The following is a 26,866-nucleotide window of genomic DNA, read 5'->3' as shown; positions in this document are numbered from 1 at the left end:
CCTTGGACGGGGGCGCCGCCCGCAGCCGGACCCAGGCCGTGAGGAGCGCCTGGGCGCCCCCTCAGCCCAGCGGGAGAGCCCTAGGGGACGGGGGCCGCACAAAGCCCTATTGTGGCTGGGGCTTGGCCGCCACAGAGGGGCTTTTGTTCCGCCGCTAACTCCGTGGCAGGCACGACTGACTGCAGGCCAGGGGCAAAGGGCGGGTTACGTGCCAGGCCGGGTCCGCCCACCGGGAGCCGCCCCACTATGCGGCCGAGGCCGCGCAGTTGTGCACGCTGAGACCGCGGAGCTGGCCCTGGGGTGGGGTCACCGCCCTGGCCGGGGTCGGTTGGTGCCAGAGTCCGAGGAAGAGCCGGGGAAGAAACCTCTCCGCCATCCCAACTCTGCAGAGAGATCTGGGCAGCCAAAAACTGCAGTCCACCCGAGGGCCTGGTAGGCGAAGTATTCCACCTCAGGCATAACGTTGCATACGTGCACGATGGAATGCCCATGGGGAGTCCCGATTTCCGAGGAAAAATCCTGTGGCTCACTCTTCTCCCTTCCTCTTCGCCTTATCTCAACAGGACACAATTTAAACTCGAACTTTTATTTATTAAATTAAAAAAAAAAGGACTCCATGAGGGTATGATCCCATCCGCAATATTACCCTCTCCCCAAGCCCCAGCGGCTTTAACCCTTTAACTTGGGGCCTTGAGGGAGCAGGAGATAGAAAAGGAGGATCCAAAGTCACACGAAAGGCACGAAGAGGCTTTAAAAGTCACTGGAGGTGGAGCATCGGAAGTCCCAGGTTGGGGGCCTGTGGATGTACCCCCAAATCAGCTTGGGAACCTCTGTCCTCCTAGCTGTGTAAATTCTTTCTCATGGCTTCTAGGCACCAGCCTAGCACAGTGCCTTGCACAGAATAGGCACCCAATAAATATTTATTTGAATCTAATCCCAAAGAAAGCCTTCCCCACCTATTCTTCAGGATAGACACCTCCAAACCCATGTCCCCATGTTAGGTGGGCTTCCCCAAAGAGCATGCCTAAGATGGCAGTTGCAAGTTCTCTGTGATTATGGCAACAAGGGATTTGCCTGATGGGGGCATGGTGTCAGGGTTGGGGCAGTGGAAAAACCTGCTCTGGGGTCAGAGGAGCTGGGGTACATTCCAGTCCTCCCTTCCATAGGACTTGAGGTTTCACAGCTTCTGGCTGAGGCTGGAATATTAGGGATCACCAAACTGAGATTCCCAATCAACTCTTCAGCAGAGACCTAGCTAACCAACCCCATTAACAGAGATTCCGTTAAAAGAGAAACCCCCTTAACTGAGACCCTGATGATAGAAATTCTATGAACAAAATTGCCCTAACACTTTTTCTAAACAGAGATACATTTGGCAAAAATTTCTATAGCAGAAATGGACCTCCTTTCTCCCAAGCTCACCCTACCTGACCTGTCATCATAACTTATATAAATAGAATTATTATTATTACTACTCATTTCTCTTGGAACATGGGGTTAAATATACAGGCCTGGGGGCAGCCTCCCTGACCCTGGGGTCACCCCATCTTTGGGATCAGATCCCCACTGCTCTGCCCCCCTCTAGCACCCTGCTCCCTGCCAGGTCACTAACCCCAATTCTCCTAATTCTTGCCCCTAATGAAGAGGCCACCAGGGGGCAATAAATTATCATTATCATTATGATCATCATCATCGTGTTTGTAAAAAGGAAGAACGCTCTGGAGCATGGAAAGTAAGTTGGGAAAACGGGAGCCTGAAAGCTAAGGGATATGGTAAGTAAGCTTGGGAAGCAGAAAGGATGCATGTCAAGGAGTTAGTGAGATGGAGAAAGTGTTGGGAGCCCAAATGGAACGCAAGTAAAGCTGGTGGGGTAAGAACCAAGTAGCAGAGCTATGAGCAGGGACAACTTAGGAAGCCAGAGTGCAGAAATCAGGCACAAGGTGATGGCCTGAGATGAGAGTGTGGGGAATGGGCTCATGGCAAGGGGAGAAGATGAGCAAAGGGGGCATACTGGGAGAAACCCAAGCTCAGAATGGCCAGGGAAGGGACGTAGAGAGCCCCCAAGAGGCAGCATGCATGGGCCAAAGGTAGTGAGGGGCAAGCAGTGGTCCACAGAGCCAGGAGAGACTGGCAGGGCAGCTCTGGGGCTGAAGACCCTCCACCCAGGTCATATCTCCAGCAGGTTGCTCTGCTCAGGGCTGCCTTCAGGGGCTTTCTCTGGGGGTGCTGGTGAGGCCGAAGGTCGCGGTGTCTGACTGGCCTCCTCTTCCCCTGTGCTGCGACCCTCCCCCAGCTCCTTGGGGCCACTGGGAGGGGGGCCCGGGCCCGGCTCGCCATGGGTACGTTGGTGCTTGCTCAGATGGTCGCTTCGGGTAAAGCGCTTGGAGCAGAGCAAGCAGGTGAACTTCTTCTCCCGGGTGTGAGTGCGCACGTGGCGCTCCAGCTCGTCTGAACGGGTGAACCTCTTGCCACAGAAGAGCCAGTTGCAAACGAAGGGCCTCTCTCCTGTGTGCCAGCGCAAGTGGGCCTTCAGGTGTGAGGCCTTGCCATACACCTTGCCGCAGCCAGGGATGTGGCAGCTGTGAATGGGCTTCTTCCGCAGCCCAGCTGCAGCTGCCCCCAAGCGCTCTAGCTCCTGGCAATTGGGGCAGTCACAGGAGGAGCGCCCTGCTCCACTGGCCCCATATCCACCACTGCCCCCAGTGCCTGCGCCCCGAGGGGGTTTGGCTCCACCACTCCCCTCCAGCTGCCCACTGTTGCTCACTGCCTTAGGTTTATAGACATCTTGGGGCAAGACATGCTGGGGCCCTTGCAAGAGGTGGGGAGCTGGATAGGGGGCTGGATTAAGGGGAGCAAAGTCAGATGGATAGGTGGGCAGCTGGGGGTTCAGTGGAGGCTGAGCAGGACCTGTGGGCAGTGTCCCTTGCAGCCCATCACCCTGACTCTGCCCACCACCTAGCCAGTTGCCCCCAGGGTGCATGTCCCACCAAGGAGTAGGAGTATTGCCTGGGCCTGGTGAGATGCCTGCATGGACGCCTGCTTTGTACCAGGAGCCGTAAGGGTGTGCCATGTCCAGAGAGGTGTAGACACTGGGCAGGCAGTCAGAAGAGCTGTGCCCCTTGGGCACTAGTAGCCCAGGGTCCTGGGTGCCCGTGGGCCCAGGGAATGAGTGGGAAAAGGGAGGGTAGTCGTTGGCATAGCCGGAGGTGGGTGCTGGAGGACTGCCTGCAGGAGATAGGAGCCCATTGGTACTTGAAAAGGGGGTTGGGTAGGCATCCCCCATGGTTTTGGGGACTGAAAGGTCACTGCCCACAGAATATGGCTTCTTGGCGCCTGCTTTGCCCAGTGTCGTTGAGTCCCGCAGCGGGCTGGAGCCACCGAATTTGCTGCACGCTGCTGTCAGCATGGCCAGGGGACTGGAGCCATAGTGCGCTTCCTCCTGTGGAGAGAGGGAAGCACTGCTTAGGGGAGAGGAGAAGCACAAAAGGAGGGCATAGCCCCGGGACTGAGACCTAGAGAGAGGGGAAAACAAACAAAAGCCCTCAGGAAAAGAATTGTGGAGGATGGAGAATTAGAGGTGGTGGGGTCCCACCCAGGGCTTCGGAAGAATAGGAGATACTTTTTAAATAGCCTGGAGAAGAGCTGGGAAGAGACACAGTCCCTGGGTGAGGTGAGAACTGGGGACCAGGTGAGAACTGGGGACCCTGCCCCTGGAAGCCAGTTCAGGGCACAGGCCATGGTCAGGGACTTGGAGAGGAAAGATGAGGCTCAAAGAATAGCATGAGGAGAAGATAAAGTATTAGGGGACTGGAGTTGCTCCCATTCCAGGTTCTCAGCTTTACCCCATATTCCACTTCCGGCTTCAGCTCCTGACTAAGGCAGTGGTCTGGTCTCCCTGAGGCTGCATCCTAATGTTCCTGGTAAGGAATCTCTTGGCAGGGATTCTAGGGCTAGGGAGCAAGAGGAAGCGATGGTGGAGACACTGGGACATTGAAAGGGAACAGAGCTGCTGCCAAGCCAGGACTGTGGCTAAGGCAAGAATGTCTTTCAAGGAGGCAGTGGGCACCCCCTGATTTGTGGAGCCAGGTGGTACCCCTTTGGGAAGTCTAGAAGAGTCTAAAGTCCTCATGCCCTCTGGTGCAGGGAATTGGGGTGGCTAAGATACTGGCTCACAGCCACACCCCTCCATGTCCAGTATCCCTAACATGTAGCCCCTCCCCACCAAGTAGCCAGTTTTTCTACTTTTCCAGCACAGTGGGTGAAGGAAGATATGCAGATGAGGGGCATGGGGGTCTTTAGGAAAGGTAAAATGCCCTTGACGCTCATCATGCTGCCATTATCAAGCCAAGCCACCATGACATCACCATCACTGAGGAGCTCCTGGTACCCCTCCCTGGGCGATACCCTCCACAATCCTTGGCTGCATAGACAGGCATCCATTACTGAGAATACCTCTAAAAAAGATGCTCTCGAAAGCTGACCCTGTACACTTCCCTTGTTGGGGTCCTCAGTAGCCAATGTACCTGGTGCCTTCCTGGTAAAGTTGAAAAAGAACTCAAGAATCCAGGATTCCCAGACCTCCCTGATACCTCCCAGCATGCAAGTGTGTGTGACACCAATCCTGGAGGTGAGTCCAGGGTCTTAAGGTTGCAGTGAGGGGAGTGTGCAGCTACCACTCTGGTACTGCTCCCATAGGGCAAACCTGGTGCTCCCCCTGCTCTTTCTCTGGGTCCTGTTGACCCCATAGACTCCCATATTTGAGTCACCAAGAGCTTCCTCAAATTTGGCCATGGTGAAAGCCTGGGTCCTCCCCAGCCAAAGTTTCCCTGGAGTCCCCCTGATCTACCAAGTCGGGGGTAGGCTGAGGTGGGGTAGCTGATGGGGCAGGAGTCCAGTCCTGGTAGAAGGGAGAGGTAGAAACAGAGTGCGAAGGAGAGAAGCAGAGACACAGGACACGGGGAGCAGAAGACCCTGCTCAGGGTAAGGAACTGACAGAAAAGCCCCACAGGGGCTGGAAAAGGAGGAACAAAGGGGGGCCTCTGGCATTAAGGGGCAGAAAAGAGCAACTCAAAGAGCAGACAGGTGAAAAGAGAAAAGGGAGGGAGAGAAGAAAGCAGAATAAACAAAAAGAGGTGCTGGAAAGGGACTGGGAAGGAAGACAAAGGAAAACAGGAAAAGAGAAGGAAGGAGAGAGAAAAAGGGAGGAGGAAGAAGGCAGATTTCCTACCTAGGAGAAACCACCACGGTGCTGGGCCCCAGAAAACCCCCAGACCAGGCTGCTCCTCCCTCCTTCTCCCCCTGACCGCTTCTCCCCCTTTGCCCAGCCCTGCCCGGCTCCGTTGGTTTCCCTGCGGTCAGATTATTTTTAAAAACGCCGACGCCGTCCCCCCGCCAGGCCCTCACACTGTGGCCACAGGGGCCTCAGCCAAGCCCAGGGACCCCACCCAGCTGTGGGAAGGGAAGGAGGGGTGAAAAGAAGGCAAGCAGCCCCGACCCACCAAGAGACCCCGACCCTGGGGAATGGTGGCATTCACGGCCCTGAGGGCAGGGAAGGGGGAGCCAGGCTCCAGACCCACTCAGACATTTCTAGAGGCCAAGAGCTGGACACCTGGCTGAGCTCACCACAGCCTTAGTTTCCTTCTGTTGCTTGTGCCCTCCCAAAGACTGGAGAGAGGGTCCTGATGAGGGCTCTAAATATGTGCCCCCATGCTTGATCAAGTGTGTTACCTTTCCAGGGGCCCAGGAGTCCCACCTTCTCCTGTCTTCCTCCTGTCTCTACCCAACCCTCCGTTAAAAGACAAGGAAAACAGGTTTAAAGTACTGAAAAGGGGTCTCTGGAGAAAGAATAAGATAAGGAGCTGCTGTCCCAGCTCTCTCACCCTGATGTGCAGCCAGGCAAGGAATCCCCCTTTTCCAGGGAACTCAGTGTGAGCTGACCTCCACTGGACTGCTCACTGTACATCTGCAGACAGATCGGCCGTAGGTTCTGAGCACCCCCGACCCAAGGTCCCAGTTTCTAGTTCTATACCGTCAGCCTGCTCCTAAATTGGTTCTCCCCACTTCCAAGTCTCCATCCCACCTAGCCCCCTCTCCCATTTCTCCCTCTGGCCTGTTCCCCTGCATTTCACTCAGCCGAGGTGAGCCTCCAGCCAAGCAGCAGCTACTTTGTTCTCTGAACCCCCAAGGTCTCCCACCCACTCATCCCTCCAGTGCAGAGAGAGCCTCCTGGGGTGGGGGAAGGGGTGGTGAGGAGGGGAGAGGGAAGGGAGGTGCTCTGACCAAACAACAAGAGAAAGAGACAGAAGGGCTGGAATGCCTTTGTGCTGGGGACATCTCCAGCTCTCAGTGGGTGAGGGACATGAAAGCCCAGTTTCCTCAACACATTCCTCTTGCCAACTGCTCCCCCAATCCTGTATCTTTCCAGCAGGCCTCTAGGCCAGCCCCTCCCCCAGGCACCATGCTATGCCACGTTGGCAATTCTGGCCTGATGCCTACGCCCACTGACACTGTCCCTGCTTTGGGTGGACCTGGAATTTCTATGCACCTTGGTCCTCCAGCTTCCTCAAGACCAACCACAATGTTTCAATAATGGCTCAATATAAAGTCTAGTGGGGAGATGGCAGAGTGAGCGATCTGACCTCACTGCAGTGGCAGGTAGGTCACAGCACCTGGGCACCCTTGACTGGATATCAAGCAGTGACAAGGGGCCTGGTGGCCACCCCATTGGCTTGCATGCTGCTCCCTCAAACTCAGTCACAAACTCACTATTCCCAATCTTACACACACATACCATTCCTCCCTCGGACTAACAGATACTCAGACGGTGCGGCTGCTGCACACACACCTGAGCTCTCACAGAGCCAGCCTCACATGCAGGCAGGGGTGCTTTACATTCTAACACACTCAGGCCCAGAGCTCAGAAGCTGATTAACAGATGCCTGCTCCATTGCGCACATACCTCTCCTACAGGTTGAATGGGGTGGCTTCCTGTTTGGCCCATTACCCTTGGGACCTGACCTAGGGCACTGGGAGCAGAGATGGGGGTTTCTGAGGGGTCCAAAGATACAGAAAGTTCAAGGCTACTGAAAGGGGTTGACCTGAAGAGAGGGCTCTCTGGCCTCGAATTCCTGTGAAGGAACCCAGAATGCAAGACAGAGATGGTGACAGAGAAACAGACTCAGAAGCAGGAAGAACTTAGGACATTCAAACAGTCTCTGAATGGCCATGAGAACCCCCTTTCCACTTATTCACCTTGAGTCCCCAGAAACCCTGATTTCTCAAAAAAAAAACAGCGATTTCTCAAAACCCCACACCTGACCCCTCACGGTACCCCAGATTCTTCCATTCTCAGTGCCAGGGGCAAGGGATGCTGGGGTCTCAGTCTGGAGGGGAAGTGGCCCAGTCTTTCCTGGAGCCTCCCACTCCCAAAATAGAGCTGAGTTTGTCTTTGGCTGAAAGCTAAATATTTGTGAGCTGGGCAGGCGGCCTCAGACCCTGGCCCTCCTCCTCAGTTCCCTTGCAGGCCTGGACCCAGTTCCCCTGGTCAGCCCCCTCACATGCACAGGGCTGCCCTTCTCCCTTCTCTCGTAGTTCTTCTCCTCTCTTACACACACCAGTCCAGAGGTGCAGCCCCCTGCCTCCATACAAACCTGACAGAGCACTACTTAGGCTACGGGGCTCCAGGAGACCAGCCCCAAGGCGCCAGTGGCTGCTCTGTGCCTGCCCAACCCATCCTGGCTTTCTCTCTCCCTGCCTGCCGAGCTTATCTGTCTCCCACCCCTCTCTCCCCACTTCCCCTCCTCTTCCTCCTTTCTCCATCCCTTTCCCTTCCTCAGAGTTGGTGTGCCTTGGCTGACCTCTGGGTCCATGCCACCTCATCCCTGATCCTCTTCCTTTGACTGCCTTCTCACCCCGGTCCTGTTCTCTCCAAACCTTTCTCCCACCCTCTGCTCCCCATCCTCCGACCCACTCCTCTCTCCTCACCAGAGGGGACCCCTTGAAGTGACAAGCACCACAGGAACTGCCTGTGTGAGTTGGGAAGTGGGGGGCAGGTAGGGATTAGAACAGCTAGGATTGTGTCTGGTGTTCTGGAGGAGGAGCGGACAGTTACCTCAAGCAGGGAGGACGCCATCCTGAGGCTGGGGAACGGGTCCCAGGGAGCCAGGCAGATGGAGAGAGCCAGTGGAGCCGAGAGGGAGAGGGAGAGGGAGGGAGGGAGAATGGGAGAAAGGGAGAGAAGAGATCTAAAGTTAGAAGGGACTGGGGGTTGGGGGGTGGGGGGGCTGCTCTCTGTCTGTAGGGATCCACCCTCTAATTACAGCTTTCCCAGTGGGGAAGGCTCCGGATCCAATGAGCAGGGCGAGAGAGGGAGGCAGAGGGTCCAAATTTCCTGCTCCATTTGCTAAGCTCCCCAAAGAAGGGATCTGGGCGGGAGAGGAGAAACAGGGCTTCCAGAGAAAGGGTAGAAGCAGGAGGGGGTAGGGACATGGCAAGTTGTCAGGGCATCCCAGCGGGTGCTGACGGGAAGGATTGAAGGTATGGTGGGCCCAGGTGTCCCACACCCGGCCCCCAGCAATCCCACAGGCATCTGTGGGTAGCCCTCCCAGTGCTTCCCAGTACCATGTACCTGCGGTATCTGGGGCTAGGTGTCCTGGGTCTCCTTTCTGGCAGGGGGAGTGCAGGCAAGGGGTGGCCTGAGGGGCCTGAAAGGGCTCCACTGCTCTCCCGGCCAGCTCCTCTCCTGCTCCCACTCAGGCTCCAATCCTACCCTCCTGCGCTGACTCCGGAGTCCCAGCTGCTGCTCCCGTGGCTCCTGCTGCTGCTGCTGAGGCCGCGTGGCTGCCGCTGAGGAAAGGAACAGGAGGGAGAAGGAACAAACCCCAAACCACTAATTAGAGATCCAGGGGGGGATGGGGGACTGGGGACAACACTCACACAGAGAGACTGGAACACACTGACATACACACTCAGGGACATGCCCAGGACGATCCCAGCACACGTATACACACACAGTGCTGCCCACGCGGGCGCAACCACTGTCATGAATGAACACAGACAAAATTGCACACAAATGAGCACAGTGACATAGTTGGAGGCACACCCCCCACACACACCACAGCTAACCACAGAGATGCCTGCTACCCCAGTCACCCACCTCTAGATGAGGAGAGCAGTGTGTGAGTGTGTATGCATCTATGTGTGTGTGCTGCTGTGAGAGACAAGACGTGGGGTGTGGTCTGGGGTGGAGGCTTCAACTACCCAAAGTTTTAGGGTCACTGAGGCAGATCCTAAAGCAAGGCCTGGAGGGAGGGACAGAGAGTTGGGGAAGGGTTGGCACAGGTTGAAGAGTTCCCCAGTCTTCTTCCCAATGCCTCAGTTTCACTCCTGGAAAGTAAGCCCTAGGCCTACCTTACTTTGTGGAGCAGAACCTGGATCTTCTGATTTTGAGAAAACTTTAGGAGGGTGGGAGTTCAAGTGGAAGCAGGGTGGATATAAGGTCACTGAGTCAACTCATCCATGTCCAAGCCTAGCTTCTTTGGATTAAGCCTCCTAAAAGATATGACCTTGCCTCCATCATTCCTTGCCAGTTACCACCCCCAGGCCCCTCTTGGCCACACACCAAATCTCCACCCTTTGCTGGACCAATTATTCTCATGAGAGATCATGCTTTTCTGGGAGGTAGTTCCTGGTTCCCTTTCTCATTGCCATGCATCAGTTCCCTCTACAGCAGGAAGAATTGAAGTTAGAGCTTAGGCAGGACTTCCAACTTTGCCTTCTCAATCAAAAAGGGGACAAAGAGAAAGAAGGTCAACACAGGTTAAGAGAGAAAAGCCCAAAATGTATATTAATTGAAACCTGGGTGCTGAGGTAAGTTTGTGGGAGGAAGAAGACTGGGCAGCCAAGTGGTGGGACCAGCATCATCCAGTGGAGGGGCTCTGCCAGCCAGGCTTGTTCTGCAAGTTATTCCCCAACATATCCCTCTCCCTGCTGCCAGCTCAGCCAGTTGGAGAGAAGGAGCCCTAGCCTTCCCACTCCCCAGTGCAGTCCTCTCACGTTCTCCTCCTAAGTATCACTTTCTTGCTCCTTTTGTAAGCCCAGCTCTCCAAAGGGAAGGTGAAGAGGTGGAGGGAGCAGATGGAGGTCCAGGGAGGGCTAATGTCAGTTTAACCAGCAGGCAGGATCCAAGTTCAGGGTAAGGACCAAGAGTTCTGGATTCCAGCCCCATGGTGTGAATTCCTCCCAAGGAACCCTGTGGGCCCAGCTTTTGGGGAAAGTGTTAGGGAACCAGGATGTCTGGCAGACGGAGAAAAAGAAGAAATACAGAAAGATTGAAAGACACACCAAACAAATGAAGCAATCCAAGAGAATTGGAAGAGATGCTATGAGATACAAGAGAGAACAGAAGACCAGGTGCATGGCTTTAAAAAACCAGAGAGCAAGAAAAAAATATAAAAGGAAAAGACACAGGCCCAGAGGAACAGAGATGAGGAGACAATGGCTTAGGGAGGACAGGACAGGACAGAGAAAATAGCCAGAGGCATAGCCAAGGCTGGAGGAGGCCGAGCGTTAAGTGGCCAGGCAGGTGGGGGTGGGGATGCAGTATAAATAGCGCATAATTGTGTCGGATGATTACACGGGCCACCCCACCCATCTGCCCAAGAGGAAGTTCCCGTGGTGGGGTGTCCTGGAGACCTCCCAGTCTCCCCCTGGTGGGGTGGACATTTGAGCCTGAGTTACCAGATGAATTTCTGGGGCCCCCCACTCAGAAGTTGGGAAGAGGGGAAGCTTTGAAGAAGTACTACACCACCAACAGAAAAGCCTGGCTGGTTAGATCAGGCAGGAAACAGGCAGAGGAGAAAAGTCTAGACTCCAGACTACAGAAGAGATGGCAGGTGAGAGAAGGGACTGGGGCTCAAACTAGGTTGGGAAAGAAAGGAAGAGACTGGAGGGGGTAAAAAAGAAAGGCTGAAAGGAGGTGCAGGGTTGGGGAGAGGAGATAGCAGCAGGGAGAGCAGCCTTTTCCACCTCCCTTGGGGGCCTTACTCCCTAATCCTATCTAGGAATGGGCGGGAGTGCTAGGGAAGGGAAAGGAAGAAGGGACCCCAAAGAGATGTGAGTCCAGGCCCCTGATGTGTCACGCTCAGTAGGATAGTGTGTAGACAGAGCCCCCTCCCAAAGGTCTGTGCCAAAGCCAGGCAGAGGCGCTGCCAGAAGCCCCCAGCTGCCTCCCTCAGGACCCTGGCTTCTGACTTCTCCCACATCCTTTTTAAAGAGAGTCCTACAGCCCAGCTGAGGCCCTGGTATTCCTGGGTCTAGACTCCCAACCCCCTTTCCAATGCCCCCAGGGACAGGGGGCAGCAACTGGGAGCCCCATCAAGGACCTGCCTCCACCCACACAGGCCTCCCTCAGCCCAGCCTCCCAGGGGGTGGGGCAGCCCAGGCAGAGGCGCCATGTGGCAGGGACGGCTAGAGACTGCGGCTCTGGTCCTTCCAGTATAAACCCCCTAGGCATCTGGTTTCTATCCACCACCCCCCACCACCCTGGGGGCCCCTTAGCCTCCTCCCATGGCCACCCAGACACTGAGCTCCAAGAGATAGACGCCCCTGAAGGAAGGGGTGGGATGGTGCCTTTCTGATCTCTCAACCCCAGGCTGGGTTGAACCACAGGACTGCGCCCTTCCCTCCCTCCCCTAGAAGAATCAGTGGAATTTCTAGGTTAGAGGAGGTTGAATCTGGAACCTGCTTCAGTGCTCTCTAAAGGTCTTGGATCTTTTTGAAAAGGTTGGGGGTGGGGAGAGGGAACGAAAACTGGGCAGAGTGGAAGACTTCTATCCCCCTACTCAGGGAGGCTGTCTCCTTCCACACCAACTGCCCTCTGCTGCCCTCCTATGCCGGGCTCCCACAACAGCCCTAATCCACCTTTGCTGCTATTACAGAAGGTCTAGCTACCCTGGAGAGAATCACCAGTGAATAGGAAACAGAAACCCCTGAAATACAGAGACTGACACATAGTTTAATACATACCTAATGAGTGACACACTCAGATACACACTTGCACACACACTGAATTATGAACATGTATTTCTCTACAGGCACCTACTTCAGTACATGGTGACATATACACATATACAAATGGATGATTACACCAAGAGACCAACCCTAATCCCTGATCACAAAAATGCACACACCAGTACACATATGTACAGACAGACTCATCACCTAGAATACCCATCACAGGGACTTACACATTCACATAAACGGCAAGTGTTGCATACATACGCACAGGCCTATCATTATGATTTTACACTTCCAGAGATCCCTGAGGTCTCCTACAGAGGCTTTAGGAACCCCTCTTCCTACAAGAATCTGGAGGTATGAGTGGTGTGAGGGTATTGCCAGGCCTACAAAGTGCTGCCTGTGACTCCTACTAGTGTAGGAACCTGCAGTGTGCCTTTGGGGGACTCATTGATCCTTTGCTCCCTGTATCCACCAGAGTTCAGAGACCCAGATGGCCCAACGAACTCCCTGGCCCTGGGGAACCCTGGCATCCCCAGCCCCACCCAGCCCCACCCTGCTCTGCGGCCTGCTGACTCATCTCTCCCTTTGTGGAGCTCCCCAGCCACAGGGGCCTGGAAGAGCAGCTTGGAAAGTTGCACTCATGTCCCGGGCCCCTGGTCTGGCCACTACCCCCCATGCACTCAGGCCCAGCCCTTGTCTCCAGTGAGGACACCAGTGACAGAGAACACAGAGAAATAAGGCACCCAGAGACAGGGCAACAGAAAGACAAAGGGAGAGACATAGGATAAAACAGAGATGGTGGGGATACAGATAAGACTCTACAGGAGAGCTGCTAATCCAGTAGGGTCCTCCAAAAGCAGTAGGGCTGGAAACCAGGGAAACGTGCTCTTTGGCTGGTGTGGAGAGCCAGTGGTGGTCTTGGGATGCGGACATAGTGCCTTGACCCAGCATTCTGAGCCTGGGCTCAGGGAGCTTGGGGAAGAGGATCCAATTCTAGGAGGCAAAGCTGAGGACACATGAGGACTAAAATGGAGCTGTTAAAAGGTCAGCAACCTCTGTGTAGGACAGTTTGGAAAAGAAGCTCCCTACCCCAACACATACATATACACATTTACACATTACCTGCATACCTCAACTCACTCCCTCTCTGCTGAATCTCCCTCTCTTTTTCTCCAGCACCAGAGTTGCAACGCAGGACTCCCGTGCTAGCCCTGGCTCTCCTCTGCTCTGAGCCTCAGTTTCCTTAGTTGACTTTTTATATATATATGTATATATATATATATACACATATATTTGAAGTATAGTTGATATACAATTCCTTAGTTGACATGAGCAGTTTCAGGGGAGGCAGATCAGAATCAGAAAGGAAATACTAGGAGAAGGGGAGAAAGGAGCAAGGATGGCAGGCATTAAAGGAAAATGGAGGGAAAGGGAAGACTGAGGTCTAATCCTGGAACAAGGGAAGCTGATCTAGGTAGGTGGTGTCTCACAGGTCAGCATTGAATTAAGACTCTGGTCTTCTGGAGTAAATGCCTTTTTGTAAAAAAGATACCCTGGAATTTGATACATGAAGTATATTAGTGTCTTTAAACAAAGAGAACTTGGGGTTATGGGATGCTGATCACATCTTCAATTCTTAGGAATGAGCAACCCAAGGAAATGAGCTTTCAAAATCCTAGACACACATTCCCCCACCTTCCCTAACCTGCTCCAATTCTTCTTGGGGGGCACAGTTTTTAGATGTAGACTGGACCTGAAGAACATTCCTTTGTTCAGCAAAATGCTCAGCAAGTACCTATGTTGTGCCATGCACCAAGGGCTGGGCTCAGGCATGTAACTATGAGCAAGGCAGACCTGGCACCTTGCCTCACAAACCAGCAACTACCGTAGAGAGTAGGAAGTATCTTGAGAGAGTAAATACTGGATGTTACTGGAGACAAGAATAGCTCTAAGCCAGTTCTGAAGAATCATGGAAGGCTCCCTGGAAAAAGGGATGACTGGGTAAATAAACTGAAGGATGAATAGGATTTGTGAGGTGAAGAGAGGAAGAGTATAGGCAGAGGAAGAATATATGCAAAGGCCCAGAAGTTTAAGTGATTAACAACGCTTTTGAGATGCTGAAAGTTGAGTGTGACCAGAGCAGAGAGGGGAGGCTAATGGAGAAGATCTAATCAGCTATGTGAGGGATCTGAACTTGATCCCAGTGGAAATATTTGAATATTAGAAAGGTGACCCTGGCTTTCTCCTCTAGAAAGAAATAGGGGCTTACAGCCAGGCAGTTCTGGGTAAATCAACTATTTACTATGGTGTAAGCTTGGGCAGGTAACTTAACCTTTGATGCCTTAGATTGTTCTTTAGAATGGGAAAATATAATACAGCAACCTCTCAGGCTTGTTATAAGGATTAGGAATAATACATGTGGAACTCTTACCACAGTGTCTGGCACCTAGTAGTTGTTTCATAAATGGTGCCTGTAAGTATTGTCAGAGTTTGGAGGACGGCAAAATCAGAGGCAAAGGGATAGGTCTGCTGCCACGTCCAGGGAGAAGAGGTCAGAAGTGGCCTATTGCAGCAGAGGGGATGAGGAGAAGTAAATGGAAGGTGCTGTAGACAGGACTTGGTGCCTGACTGGATGTGAAAAGTGAGGGAGAAGGAGTGGTCAAGAATGATTTCCCTTGATGTGTGTGCCTGTGTGTGCAAGGGCACACAGCGCAGGCCTCTCAGAGGCATCTATTCAGGTCTGAGAATGGCCCTTGACAGTCGCTTGGTCTGGTCAGCAGAGTGAAGGGGCCATGCAGTACCTGAAGACCTGGGCTCCCAGGAGGACCCCCAACACACACTCTGCCCTCATCCTTCCTTAACTATTTCCTTTCCCTTTTTCATCCATTCCTACCTCTCCCCACGCCCCTCCTCCTCTTCTCTTCTCTCCTGCTCTGTAAGTTCGGAGCCTGCCTAGGCCACCCTTCCCCATTCTTCCTTTTCCACTGCCAGTGTTAAATGTTTATGAGAGTCCTTGGGACTTGGCCACCACCACTACCACCCTGTCCCTATGCGCCTGCAATCGGACTACACACACACACCCGCCCCCTCCTGATCTCAAAGCACTGCCTGACTCCACCAGGAGGGTTCAGGCCAGGCGGGCGGTTAAGCTAAGGCAGGACTGGGGAGTCTGAGCCCCAGCCCCAGCTGTTGTGGGGATAGATGGCCCCAAACGGAAGGACCGTGAGGTCTGGAACGCGGAGAGAGGCCGAGGGCTTCCCCAGACGTCCCTCGAAGCCTAGGCTGAGCTCAGGGCCGCCGGGGTTGTGGCCTCCCTGCGGTGCCTCAGTATCCCCGTGCGGCCGGGAGGGGGGAGGGGCAGGCCGGCGGGAGGCGGGGCGCGGGCGGGGCCGGCCGGGCCGGGCGCCCGGGCCAGGAGGCAGCTGCATATCTGCGGTCCCGACCACAATTGCTGGGAGTCGCGTCCCGGAGACTGGCGGCGCTGACTCTGCCCGCTGCGGCCGCCGCGCCGATTAGAGCCCGTGAGGGAGCGCCAACCCGCGGGAGGGAGAGAAGGCGGCGGGGGAGCTCCGGGTGCCCCTCTCCCCTCCGCCCCAGCCAGCGCCCCCAGCGGCCCCGCCCAGTCTGTCCTCCAGGGCCGGAAGCTAGGAGAGGAGTCCGGCCGCCCCAGCCCTGGCTTTCTGGAGACTTGGATCCCAGGCGTCCTCCTCTAGACCCTGCAGTGCCCGAGGTTCCGGCGGCGCTGACATCCCACTGACCCGAGGCTGCCAGCCTCTCGTGCGCTTTCTCTTCCTCATCGCCCCACACAAAGAGGAGTCTGAATCTCAGGGCTCTCGCGTCCCCCCATCCCGCGCTCCCCACAGCACTCTAGGCAAAAGTAGCTACAAGCGAAGAAGTGGTCAGAGGCTCGACAGGACCGGCATTCAGGGGCCAGAGCACTCCCTGCTGGCTGGCCCGGAGCCCCGCCCCTCCCCCTCCCGCTGTGACCTCCAGCTGCGGTGGTTGGGAAGAGCTGGCCTCTTTGATCTAGGAGCGTGGCCACTCCCTCCAGGCGCCCCATTAACCTCTATTATCCCAATTAGGTAGTCCTCCCAGTCCTGGATCCAAGCTTCAAAACCTCCTCAGTGGGGAGGAGAGGGGGCTGAATCCTATGCCCACCACCACCACCAAACCACACCACTTTCAGACAAGACCCAAGTGTCCTTGTCCCCAGCTTGGGTACATTATAGCAGGGCCAGAAAAGGGACCCCCAGGAGCCACCCAGATCCCATCCTTAAACGTCACTAGAAAGAGAACCAGGTAAGAAAGGAATCTTTTTTGCTGGCTTTCAATTTTCCTGCATTAAATAATTTAGGTAGCAGCCTCTAGGTTCCTGGCTGACCTGAGTTTCCCATCAACTTATCCTGTTTTATCCTCTGGATCTGGGAACCAAAAGAGCCACCCCCTCCTCTAATCCTGTCTCAACACTCCCTTCCCCCCTCCCTCCTGGAACAATTTCCGCTGGGGAGCCAGAGCAGGGCACAGCACAGTGGCGGCTTCCTGGAACATTTTCCTGTATCCGAAACCGCGGCTCACTCCCCAGGGACTGGTTGATCAAGGCCAGATGGGAGCAGGGATGGGGGAGGAGAGGGAGCCAGGATCTCACCATCACCCCCTCCCAACACATGCACATCATGGGGAGCCCCTGCCCCAACACAACAAAGGCACACACTGCATGCCACAGTCACACACCCATGGATTTGACACTCATGAACCACAGGGGCCAGGTCTTAGAAGGAGACATACAAAATCACATACATACATTCAACAAACACACAGATGATCACATTTTCTCTCTCTACTCAATTTTTATCTCTCTAAAGTCTCCTTGGACCCTAGCCCTTTCCTACCAGCTAAGGAAACCTTAGGAATCCAAGAATACAGGGGAGGGACAGCAGGGAGTCCTTAGTTAACAGAGCTAAGGGGACAGACAGAGGCATCTAAATCTACCTCCTGCCAGATAACACCCACCGCTATACTTCACTTCTGATGGCTCTCAGGCCTGACCCCTTTCCCCAGGATCCTGGAAACTGGAGTAGAGAAACTCTGGGCTGCTCCCCTTCAGTGCTACCCTCTGAGCACTTCTAGCTGCTTCTAAATTCCTGGAGAAGGAGCATATAGTGGGCTCACTCATGGCAGCCAAGAGACAAAGGGCAAGAATTTGCAGCTCCAGGGAGCTCTAGGGGCCTGGGAACCTGGGGCCTGTGGCCTCATTGGTGACAGCCTGCCCTTCACCCTCCACCACTGCTCCCCACGATCCCTTCTACCTCAGCCAGGGTGGCTGAGAAGAAGAGCTTAGGGATCGTACTTCCCGCTCAACCCATTCTTTAGCCTTAACCTCTTCTGCCCACTGCCCTTCCAGTACAAGAGCCTAATTCTTTTTTCTTTTTAATACCAGGAGTTTGTTTTATGCCAGAAAGTGTACAGATTTGGGCATGGATACAATATGGAACATAGCACTGGAAAAGCTGAGCATGGAGATACATAGTCTGTTTTTTTCCAGAACGTCTCACTGGTTTAGGGGAAATATTTGACATTGTAAATTTGTGGGACATCTGGGTTACAAGGTCACCACAGAAAGTTGAGGGAATATGATAACCAAAGTTTATCATCCTGGCCACATCGTTGTGTTTTTTCTTCAGTCTAGTGTGGGCCTAGTTCAAAGGCATATTCTCGTCTTTCTCAAGCCCACTTGGGGAGGGAGGGGATACCTCAAGCCATCTTTCCTCACCTGTTTAATGGCTCACCTCTCTGTCTATCTAGAAATTCTTTGGTATAACCATCATCTTCCGTCTTACTGTTTAGCCTGCAACTTCTTGCTCTAGCTCCATATAAAAGCCTATTAATCAATTTAGTAGTCAATAGCATTTATTGAGTGGCCCCTTGGGTGAAATATTATAGAGAAAATGCAGCATAGGACTTTCAGTGCCTGCTCTTTGGGATCTTAACAGCCTGGCTGGTTAAAAAAGATACGTGAACTAACTAGAGACCTTATCTGAAAGCACAGATAACCCACTTTTACCTCTCAGTGCCTCTGTTTCCTCATACAAAAATAAATGAATTTGGCTACATCTACTTGAGAACCACAGACCTCCAGAGCTCTAGAAGGTCCTTATCTGATTTACCTCAGTAATGACAGAATGGTCTTTAATAATAGAATCCATTAATAAAAAAGATGTTAATACATTAAATGAGAAAAATCACAGCATCTGTTGAATAGATATGCTAAGAAGACATTTGGCAAAATTCAAAATGGTTATTCTAAAACCCATTTGAAAAAATAGGATTCAACAAATGCTAGAGATCATTAATATTTTGGGTCCTTCCAGCTCTAAAATTCTAGGGTTTTAAGACCCTGTTTTGGAACTGAAATCAGGTTTTCTTGGGGTGGGGGGGCAGGTAGGTTCTGACTTGCAAAGAGAAAAACTAAAGATGCAGAGAGATAGGCAGACAGGCATTCGGCACCCAGAAAGGCTGTGGACAAGGCAGGGATGAGCTTCCCGGGATCCTGCAACAGGCCAGCTGGGACTTCATTTCAGGTAAAGACCAAAAAGCAAACATCAATTATTATCTCCTATTTTCTTCCATGCACTGGGGATCCAGAAAAGACAAAAACTTATAAAATACAACAACCCTTGCCCTCAAGTAGCCTATAGGCTTCAGTTCGGAAGATTGTTTTTCCCAAAGTGGGGTCATGGTGTGCTACCCAGTGGTGCCCAGCAGTGCTTATCTCACAGAGCAACAAAGCTGGGGCAGACAGAACAAGGAGAGATTTTGAGATAAATAATTTATTTCATATTTTAAAAAGCAAAAGCTTGATAATGGGGGGAATGTAGTAACCACAATGTTGCTCATGTGATTGTATATTAATGATACCATAATAATAATAAAAAAGCACAAACATTAAAGTAATTATCATAAGAGAAGTCAGAATTTTGTGGCCCATCCTTATTTGTCCTTATTTTACTTTTAGTATTGTTTCTGTCCTGAAGCCCTTATACTAGAGGTGTGCACCACAATCTTTTCAGAGCTTAGGATCTTTAAAGGCCTTAACTCCATCCAGCTTATCTCAGTGTGTTGGAATAGTAGGAGTGTCCATTTGTGCGATGAATGGGAAGGGATTCCAGAGAAAGAAAAACCCCAAGGGCAGTGTACACAGAGCTTCTGGACTTTTTCGGCAAGACTTTCCCTAGATCCACAAAAAAGATTGAGCAAGGCTGCTCAGTACCACCAGGTGGCAGGAGTGAGCTGCTCAAGGACTCCACCTAACCCCACCCTCTAGGGCTTGTCAGCGGGAGAGCGTTGGCACCTTTCTGCAAGGGGCAGTGGCAGAGCTGGCACTGCTGAGGCAAGAGCTGGGTGGGAAGAAATCTCAGATTGGTACGATTCTGTGGGACTGATTCTGCACCTTCCCCTAGTATTTCATCAGAGGGCAAGGCACTTACCAATGGTCCAAAGGTATCCAGACTTCCAGGCCAGAATTCAGCAAACAAGGGTTTATTTCATGCCCCATTTACCTGGCTGCCTGCCTTTCACAGACATTTCCTGAGCATCTACCACGTGCCAGGTATGTGCTAGCAGTGTCCAATACAGCCTTTAACAAGAAGTGCACAATCTAGTTAGGAGAGAACCATAGTAAACAGCTGTGCTCCTGTGACACTGGGAGGTACTTTTAAGCAGAGTGGGTAAGTGTGCTGTCTTGGAATTCAGACATACTACAGTATGAATTCAAGCTCACCACTTGCTAGGTGTGCAAACTCTGTGATCCTCAGTCTCCTTGTCTGTAAAATGGAGGTACCCCCTCATAGGAGACCAAGATAAATATATAAGAATTCACTGCCTGTCATGTGGCTGTTGTTGTAAGTGCCAAATGTTAGGCAAGCAGCACCCATTTCAGACTTGGGGAGACTACCCAGAGAAGGTGACTTCTGTTGTAGAAACCTGAAGGATGAGTAGAAGATACACATGGGAAGTGGGGAGAAGAAGGGAGAGTTGGTGAGGGTGGATGGGGATGAAAGGAGGTAGGCAGGGAAGGAGTAGACAGGCAAACTCTGGGGAGCATGGATGCACACCCCTTGGTTCACTAGCATCAGGGACAAGGACAAAGCTAGTTTCCCAGATTTGAGGCTGGCATACTCTGGATTCTCCCCATGAATCAACATACATTTAGTGAGCACCTACTATGAGTCTCTTTCAAAGGTTGTAGGAGCTAATGAAAATCAATGAAAAAAATAAAGTCCTGATCTTTGTTCTCAGCAGCATACAGAAAGCGTACAGAAAAGAAGAAAGGACAGGAGCCCAGACCCCCTGCTCTAGGCCTCACTAGCCTAATCCCCTAGCCCCCAGCCTGTTCACTCTTCCCTCATAGAGTGGCTTTTCTGGGGCTGCCAGGAAAGTTCGATGAATGGGCTGCCCATTCCCTGCCACCCACCTTTTCACACGACTCAAGTCTAGCTAAAATAGACATGAAGCCCACTTTGAAGGGGGAAAAACATATTAAAAGACAATCTATTAATAAAATCAACATTTTTATACTTCTTTACAAACTTAGTGGCATTTAAGCCTACAGCTGCTCATTTGATCCTTACAGGCACACAGCAACTAGGCAAGTATCCTTAGGTCTACTTATGAAGGAAAGGGAAGTTTAAGAGAGATGTCAAATGCCTTGACTCCTTTGTCATTCTAAGAAGTTTGTGGTTTATATTATCCTAAGGAAATGGGAGTCATTGAAGGGTGTAGAACAGGGAAACGAAATGGCCAGATTTTTATTTTAGAATCATCACCACAAGTAAATATTGCACAGAACTATAAAATAGGCCATACATGAGAATATTCATAACGGCTTTGTGGTATGGGTATGCTAACTCTCCATTGCTAAGGGAATACTATGCAACAGAGCAATGAGCTAGATCTATCTATAGTAAAATGGATAAATCTTAAAAATTGAGTGTTGTGTGAAAGAAGTAAAACAGTTAGACTTATAGCACAATTAAATTCCACATGCACCCACAAAACAAGGATTTGTATATATTCGGGGGCAGATAAACACATTAGAGTGGTGCTTACAGGGAAGGGAAGGACTTAGGAATGAAGAGAGGAAAAATAAGCGAGGAGGGGCTTTATATGATTTCAAGTGATGAAAGTGTACTCTGAACCAGAAAATATGATTACTTACTGATTCTCTGCATCTAGATTGAAAAAGTAAAAAAGATGCCATATTCCAGATCTCATTTCCCCATTGAAAATCCTTCAAAAGTTCTCCATGATCTAGAAGGTAAAGTCCAAGGCTGTGTCTTTATGTCCAGCAATACTTAGCTATTTTGCCTTTGCTCTCTGTCTAAAATGTCCTTATAACTCAGTGGTCTTCAACTTTGGCTATATATTGGAATGATTTCATAAACTTTTAAAATGTATAGCTAGCTATCTTACCACATTGATGGACAATGACTGCAATGGGTGGGTGAGGATTTGGTAATATGGGTGAGTGATTGAAACCACAATGTTGTTCATGTGAAACCTTCATAAGATTGTATATCAATGATACTTTAATTAAAAAATGTATAGCTATCTGAGCCTCAATCCCAGAAGTACTGATTTAATTGGACTGGACTGGGGCCATGTATGGTGTTTTTCAAATGATCCTCAGGTTGGTTAAGGATCACAATTTCCTACTCATGTCAGGTGTTTCTGAATTAGGTGAGCTGGATTAGGGACCCCTGGTATGTTTACTTTATCACTGCAATTTCTATTGTCAAAAAATCTAAATAGCTGATCTTAGTCTACTGGGATTGAATGAGAATGTTGTATCTCACCCTTCTGCTTCAAATCTTTTAGTAGCTTCTCTTACCCCCAAGAAAAAGTCCAGACATTATGAATCCCACATTTCCTCCTGGTCCTGGCTTACTTTTAATCATTCATCCATTCAACTTTTATCAACTGTATTTTATGAGCCAGGCACTCTAGTAGTCAGTGGGGCAAAGTGGCAAACAAGAGTAGCACAGTCTTCTCTTTTGCAGAGTTTACAATTTTTTGGTGAAGACAAAGGTTGAATGAGTAATTACAAGGGCATATGGGATCTAAGACTGTTTCAGGAGTTGAGGAAGGAAGGCTAGGCTGAGGGATGAGAGTTAACTGAGTTTCAAAAGTTAAGTGGAAGTTAGGTGGGGGTGGAGGGAGACAGGAGTGTTCCAGGTAGAAAGAACAGCAAGAGCAAGAACCCTGGCTTGAATATCTAAAAACATATATGGACAGGGAGGAGGAGATGGTGGCCAAACTTGAAGACCAGATAATTCAGAGTATTATAGGCCAAGTGAAGGTTGGGGGACTTCATCCAAAAGGAAGTAGAAAGCCTTGAAAATATTTAAGCATGAGAGTATAATAGTCAGATGAGCTGTCAGATGAGTTTTACAGAAGAAATATTCTATTTATTCCAGGGATGTGAGGATGGCACAATATTAATAAATAATCAATGTGATACACAACAATAACAAAAAGGATAAAAACTACATGATCATCTCAATAGATGCTGAAAAGCATTTGACAAAATTCAATGTTCAAGATAAGAACTCTCAATAAAATGAGGATAGAGGATACATACTGAAAGGAAGGAGCCACACACAGCAGCAATTCACCGGAGAGTTCCACTTTATTGCGGCAAAGTACTAGGTTATATAGGGAGGGACATAAGCTGATTGAGGTGTCACTTCAACGGGACTGGTGGCTATTGGCCAGGTGCTGGGATTGGGGGGGGGGGCGAGAGGTGATTGGGCCTTGGTGGCGCCGGCGGGAACTGAAGACCCGGAAGAGAAGCAGGGAGTTCGCCATCTTATGGGTGGGGGCCCTTCATTCCCCCCTTTCTCCTCTATGGGGTTGTGGACATTGCTTTCTCTCTGACTGCTTCCTGCTGAATGGGGGTGGAGAAGGGAGTGAGGGCTTGAGGACCGGGAGGAAAGGGTTGATAGGACTCCCCACAGTAAGGACGAGTAGATGTGGACTTCTTCAGATTGGAAATTAATGAAGGTTCCCTGTAACCATAGGTCGAGGACCTGTTGATTCCGATGGTGCCAAGAGGATATGGGTGTCAGGAGCCAGGCGTCTGTGGCCATTGTTTCCAGGAACAATCTTCAGCGGAGAGAGGGGTCCATCTCAGCATGTGGTGAGGAGGTCACGTGAGGGTGAGGGATCTTCTGTGGCCAGAAGCTGGTAGTTCCTGAGTAAAAGCTGGTTGAAAGTTTGATTAGAGATTTTTCTGACTTGGGATTTGATGAACTTTATTATACAGGGTAAGAAGAGACAGGCAAGAAGAATGATTATTATGGGGCCTGCAATGGACCAGAGCCAGGTAAGGAGGGGGTTTGTTAGTATTGAAGAGAATGGGTTGGAATTGGAAGCAGAGTGGAGGCTGGAGGCAAGGTCGGTGAGTTTGGTAATGTCAGTTTCTACAATGCCGGATTCGTTGATGTAATAGCAGCACTCTTCCCAAAGGAAGATGCAGGTGCCGCCCTTCTTGGCTGTAAGCAGATCTAAGGCCCACCGGTTTTGAAGGGTGACTTTAGCTAACGAAGTGACCTGTCTTTGGAGAGAGGCCAGGGAATCGGCAGTGGATGTCAGGGCTCCCCCAGGTTTGGCGTTGAGATCTTTAATTGCCCACAGAGAGTGACCCAAGGCTCTTCCCGAAAACCCTGCCCCAATGGCTGAGGTGGTCAAAGAGATACCGACCATGATGGGAAGGAAAGCAGCCCTTTTTGTGTGCGAGGGCAAGGGAGGTTGGAGCTCAAGAACTTCTGCCATGCTGTAAAGTGTAAACTGTGGGATTAGGGTGATGAGAATGCAGGGTGTGCTGGAGTTGGGAGGCAGTGAGTTGAAAAGACTGCCATTACACCAAAAGAAATGTCCTGGTTGTGTAAAAGTTTTAGAGTCGGAGGTGGGGGTGTAGATAGAGAGGCAGTGAAGTGCGCTGGAGGGGGGTGGAGTTGGGCCTACACAGTGGTGGATGGTGAGATTATCTGCGTATTCTGGTTCCCATAGGGGTATGTCTGCCAGGAGGCGGAGGGGTTGTCCTTCTGCATGGAAGGAGTAGTTGGAAATATTAAGGGGCAAGGCGGCCAGCAGTGGGCGCTGTAGTGATGCTCACAAGAAAATTGGCGGTGTTGAGGGTGTGGTTGAGAAAGATGATGGTGTCTTGAATGAGCTGTAACCAAGAGTAGGAGAAATTAGAAGAGGGGCGGGGATAGGAAGATGAAGAGGTGCCGTCAAATGTTTGAATAATGACTTTTTCGGAATGTCCGATATCTGATGCAACTTGAGAGATCTGGGAATGAGAAGGAACATACTCTCGAGAGATATGAAGGGTACCGTGGGGGGGTCAAGGACCCCCCGTAGTAAACTGAGGCTGTGACTCTGGCGGCCCATCGAGGGTCCCAGGGATTGGGATTGATAAGGAGAATGAGCTCTTGGCATATTTTATGAAACGGTTGGAGGAGTAATACTGAGGGTACCGAGAGTCATCCATGTAATGAATGGCACAAGACCAGTAGGGACATCCCCCGTAGGTGTCTGGCCACAGCCTGCATGAGGCTTGTTTTTGGTCGTAGAGGAAGCAGAGGTAGGGAGTGAAAAGGGGGCTGCTAGTGAACACTTCGGTGGAGGGAGGAAAGTGAAGGTACAAAGGCTCGGAGCAGCCTTTTAGAGGGCAGTCTGATGTGGTAATGAGGGCAGTGGTTTTTGTTTGATGCTGTGTGTAAGTCTGTCTGACCTTGAATCGCCATACAAAGGAGGCTGAGGTGACGGGGAAGACGATAGAAATGAGGAACGAGAGCGAGAGAGCAGTAAAGGAAGAAAAGGTCATGATTCGGGTATGGATGGCAAAGGGGGTGAACGGGAGATGCGGAGTTTCACGGGATCAGAGGGATGGAGCATGGAAGAGTAGACAGCGTCTTGGGCTGTATCCAAAGGACTCGGGGTTGGATCTTGGGTGTCCAGAGGAGGTGGGTCCTGGGTGTTTGGTTTCAACCTGGAGATATGAATCCAAGGGGTGACAGAGTTATCAGGCAGTGAGAGCTTAGTGGCCAAGGGGGTGCAGAGAATGACTGGGTGTGGACCTTCCCATTTTGGGGTGAGAGGGGGCTTATTTTCTGGAGGCTTATAAAACACTAGTTGACCGGGTCGTAAGACAGGAGGGTTTTGGGAAGCGGATGGATCCGGGAGGAGCCAATCCTGATATTTCCATAATTCGGTGTGGAGGAGAAAGAGTAGCAGAAGGCCCATGTTGGGAGGAATTGGACCTTTGTGGGGAGGGAGCCCCGGGGGTAAAATTGGGTGGCCGTACATGATCTCAAAGGGTGACAAGAAGGAAGGTTTTTTTGGGAGGGCCCGAATGCGGAGTAGAGCTAAGGGAAGTAAGCGAACCCAGTCAAGGTGTAATTCCAGAGATAGTTTGGTCAGGATGTCTTTTAGAGTCCTATTGGCTCTTTCTACTTTTCCCGAAGCCTGTGGTCGATAAGGACAGTGTAGATGCCAGGGGAGTGAGAGCAACTTGGAGAGGTTCTGAATGATTTGGGCAGTGAACTCAGGGCCGTTATCTGATTGGAGGGAAGTGGGCATCCCGAACCTAGGAAAGATCTGGGTGAGGAGGATAGAGGCAACCGCGGACGCTCGTTTGTTAGTGGTGGGGAAAGCTTCGACCCATCCTGAAAATGTATCTACTAACATGAGTAGGTATCTGGTACGCCATATGGGGGGCATGTTAGTGAAGTCTATTTACCAATCTGCGGCGGGGACATTACCCCTTGCTTGATGAGCCGGGAAGGGTCGGGCCTTGAGGGGGGTATTAGGGTTAGTGCGTTGGCAGATGGTGCACCTGCAGGTGATTTGGTTAAGTAGGGTTTTGTCTTCAGGAGAGAGAGAAAAAAAGGATTGTAAAAAATGGATCAAGGATTGGGGGCTAGGATGGAACAGATCGTGTAAGAAGTGGAGGAGGGACTCTTTGTCCTGGGAACAGAGGGTGTCTTGTGATAAGGCTAAAACCGCAAGGGCAGACGGATCGTTGTCTGGTGCGTCTTCTGATAGGGCAACCGACCGGGCTACTCTGTCAGCTTTGTTGTTACCTCTTGTACTGGGGGAGTCATCTTTTTGATGTGATTTGCAGTGGACTATGCCCAGTTGGTGTGGGAGTTGTGAAGCCTCTATAAGTTTGGTAATTAAGGCTGAATTAGTGATGGAATTTCCTTTTGTGGTGAGGAGGCCTCGTTCTTTCCATACTGCCACATGGGACAAGAGAATGTGGAATACGTATTTGGAATAGTGTACAGTGTGAGAGACGTGTCCTGGGCTACAGTGCAAGCTCTGGTGGCCGCAATGAGTTCGGCCTGTTGATTGGTTGTACCGGGGGGTAGGGCTTGTGCTTCGATGACATCTTTGAGGGAGACTACTGCACATCCTGCATAGTGGGTGCCCTCATGTTTAAAGGAGGACCCATCAGTAAACCAGATGAGGTCGGAGTGTGAGAGGGCTCCTTCGGAGATTGTGGAGTGGCACGGAAGGAAGTTGTGAAGGGCTTCCAGGCAATCATGCGAGGGAGTATGAGGAGAGTAGGGTAGAGGAAGAAGAGTGGCCGGATTCAGGGGTGGGCAGGGGAGGAAAGAAATGTCTGGATTTTGGAGGAAAGAGGACAGTAAGGTCAGGAGTCTGGAGGGAGGGAGAGTCTGTAAACTTTTGTAGGTTAAGAGGTCTTTTAGGTGATGTGGGGACAGAATGGTAAGGGGTGCCCCGAATGTCAGTTTATGAGCTTCCTTCTACAAGAGCTGTCCAG

At 51.4% G+C, this 26,866-nt stretch overlaps 1 protein-coding gene across 2 annotated transcripts; it reads right to left on the bottom strand.

The window, feature by feature from the left end:
- Positions 1-479: 479 nt before the first annotated feature.
- Positions 480-8,975, bottom strand: SP7 (Sp7 transcription factor). Of its 2 annotated transcripts, XM_017673455.3 has the most exons (3): positions 8,627-8,975; positions 8,111-8,138; positions 480-3,439 (listed from the first exon to the last, which is right to left on the bottom strand). In XM_017673455.3, exons 2-3 carry the CDS (start codon positions 8,129-8,131, stop codon positions 2,168-2,170), a joined length of 1,293 nt encoding a protein of 430 aa, XP_017528944.1. In that variant the 5' UTR covers positions 8,132-8,138; positions 8,627-8,975; the 3' UTR covers positions 480-2,167. The 2 variants fall into 2 exon arrangements, with proteins under 2 accessions (XP_017528944.1, XP_017528953.1); XM_017673464.3 differs by lacking the exon at positions 8,111-8,138.
- Positions 8,976-26,866: the final 17,891 nt, after the last annotated feature.

The sequence above is a fragment of the Manis javanica genome, chromosome 10, assembly GCF_040802235.1.
Source record: "Manis javanica isolate MJ-LG chromosome 10, MJ_LKY, whole genome shotgun sequence".
Taxonomy (NCBI): domain Eukaryota; kingdom Metazoa; phylum Chordata; class Mammalia; order Pholidota; family Manidae; genus Manis; species Manis javanica.
This window is presented reverse-complemented; position numbering and strand designations above follow the sequence as displayed.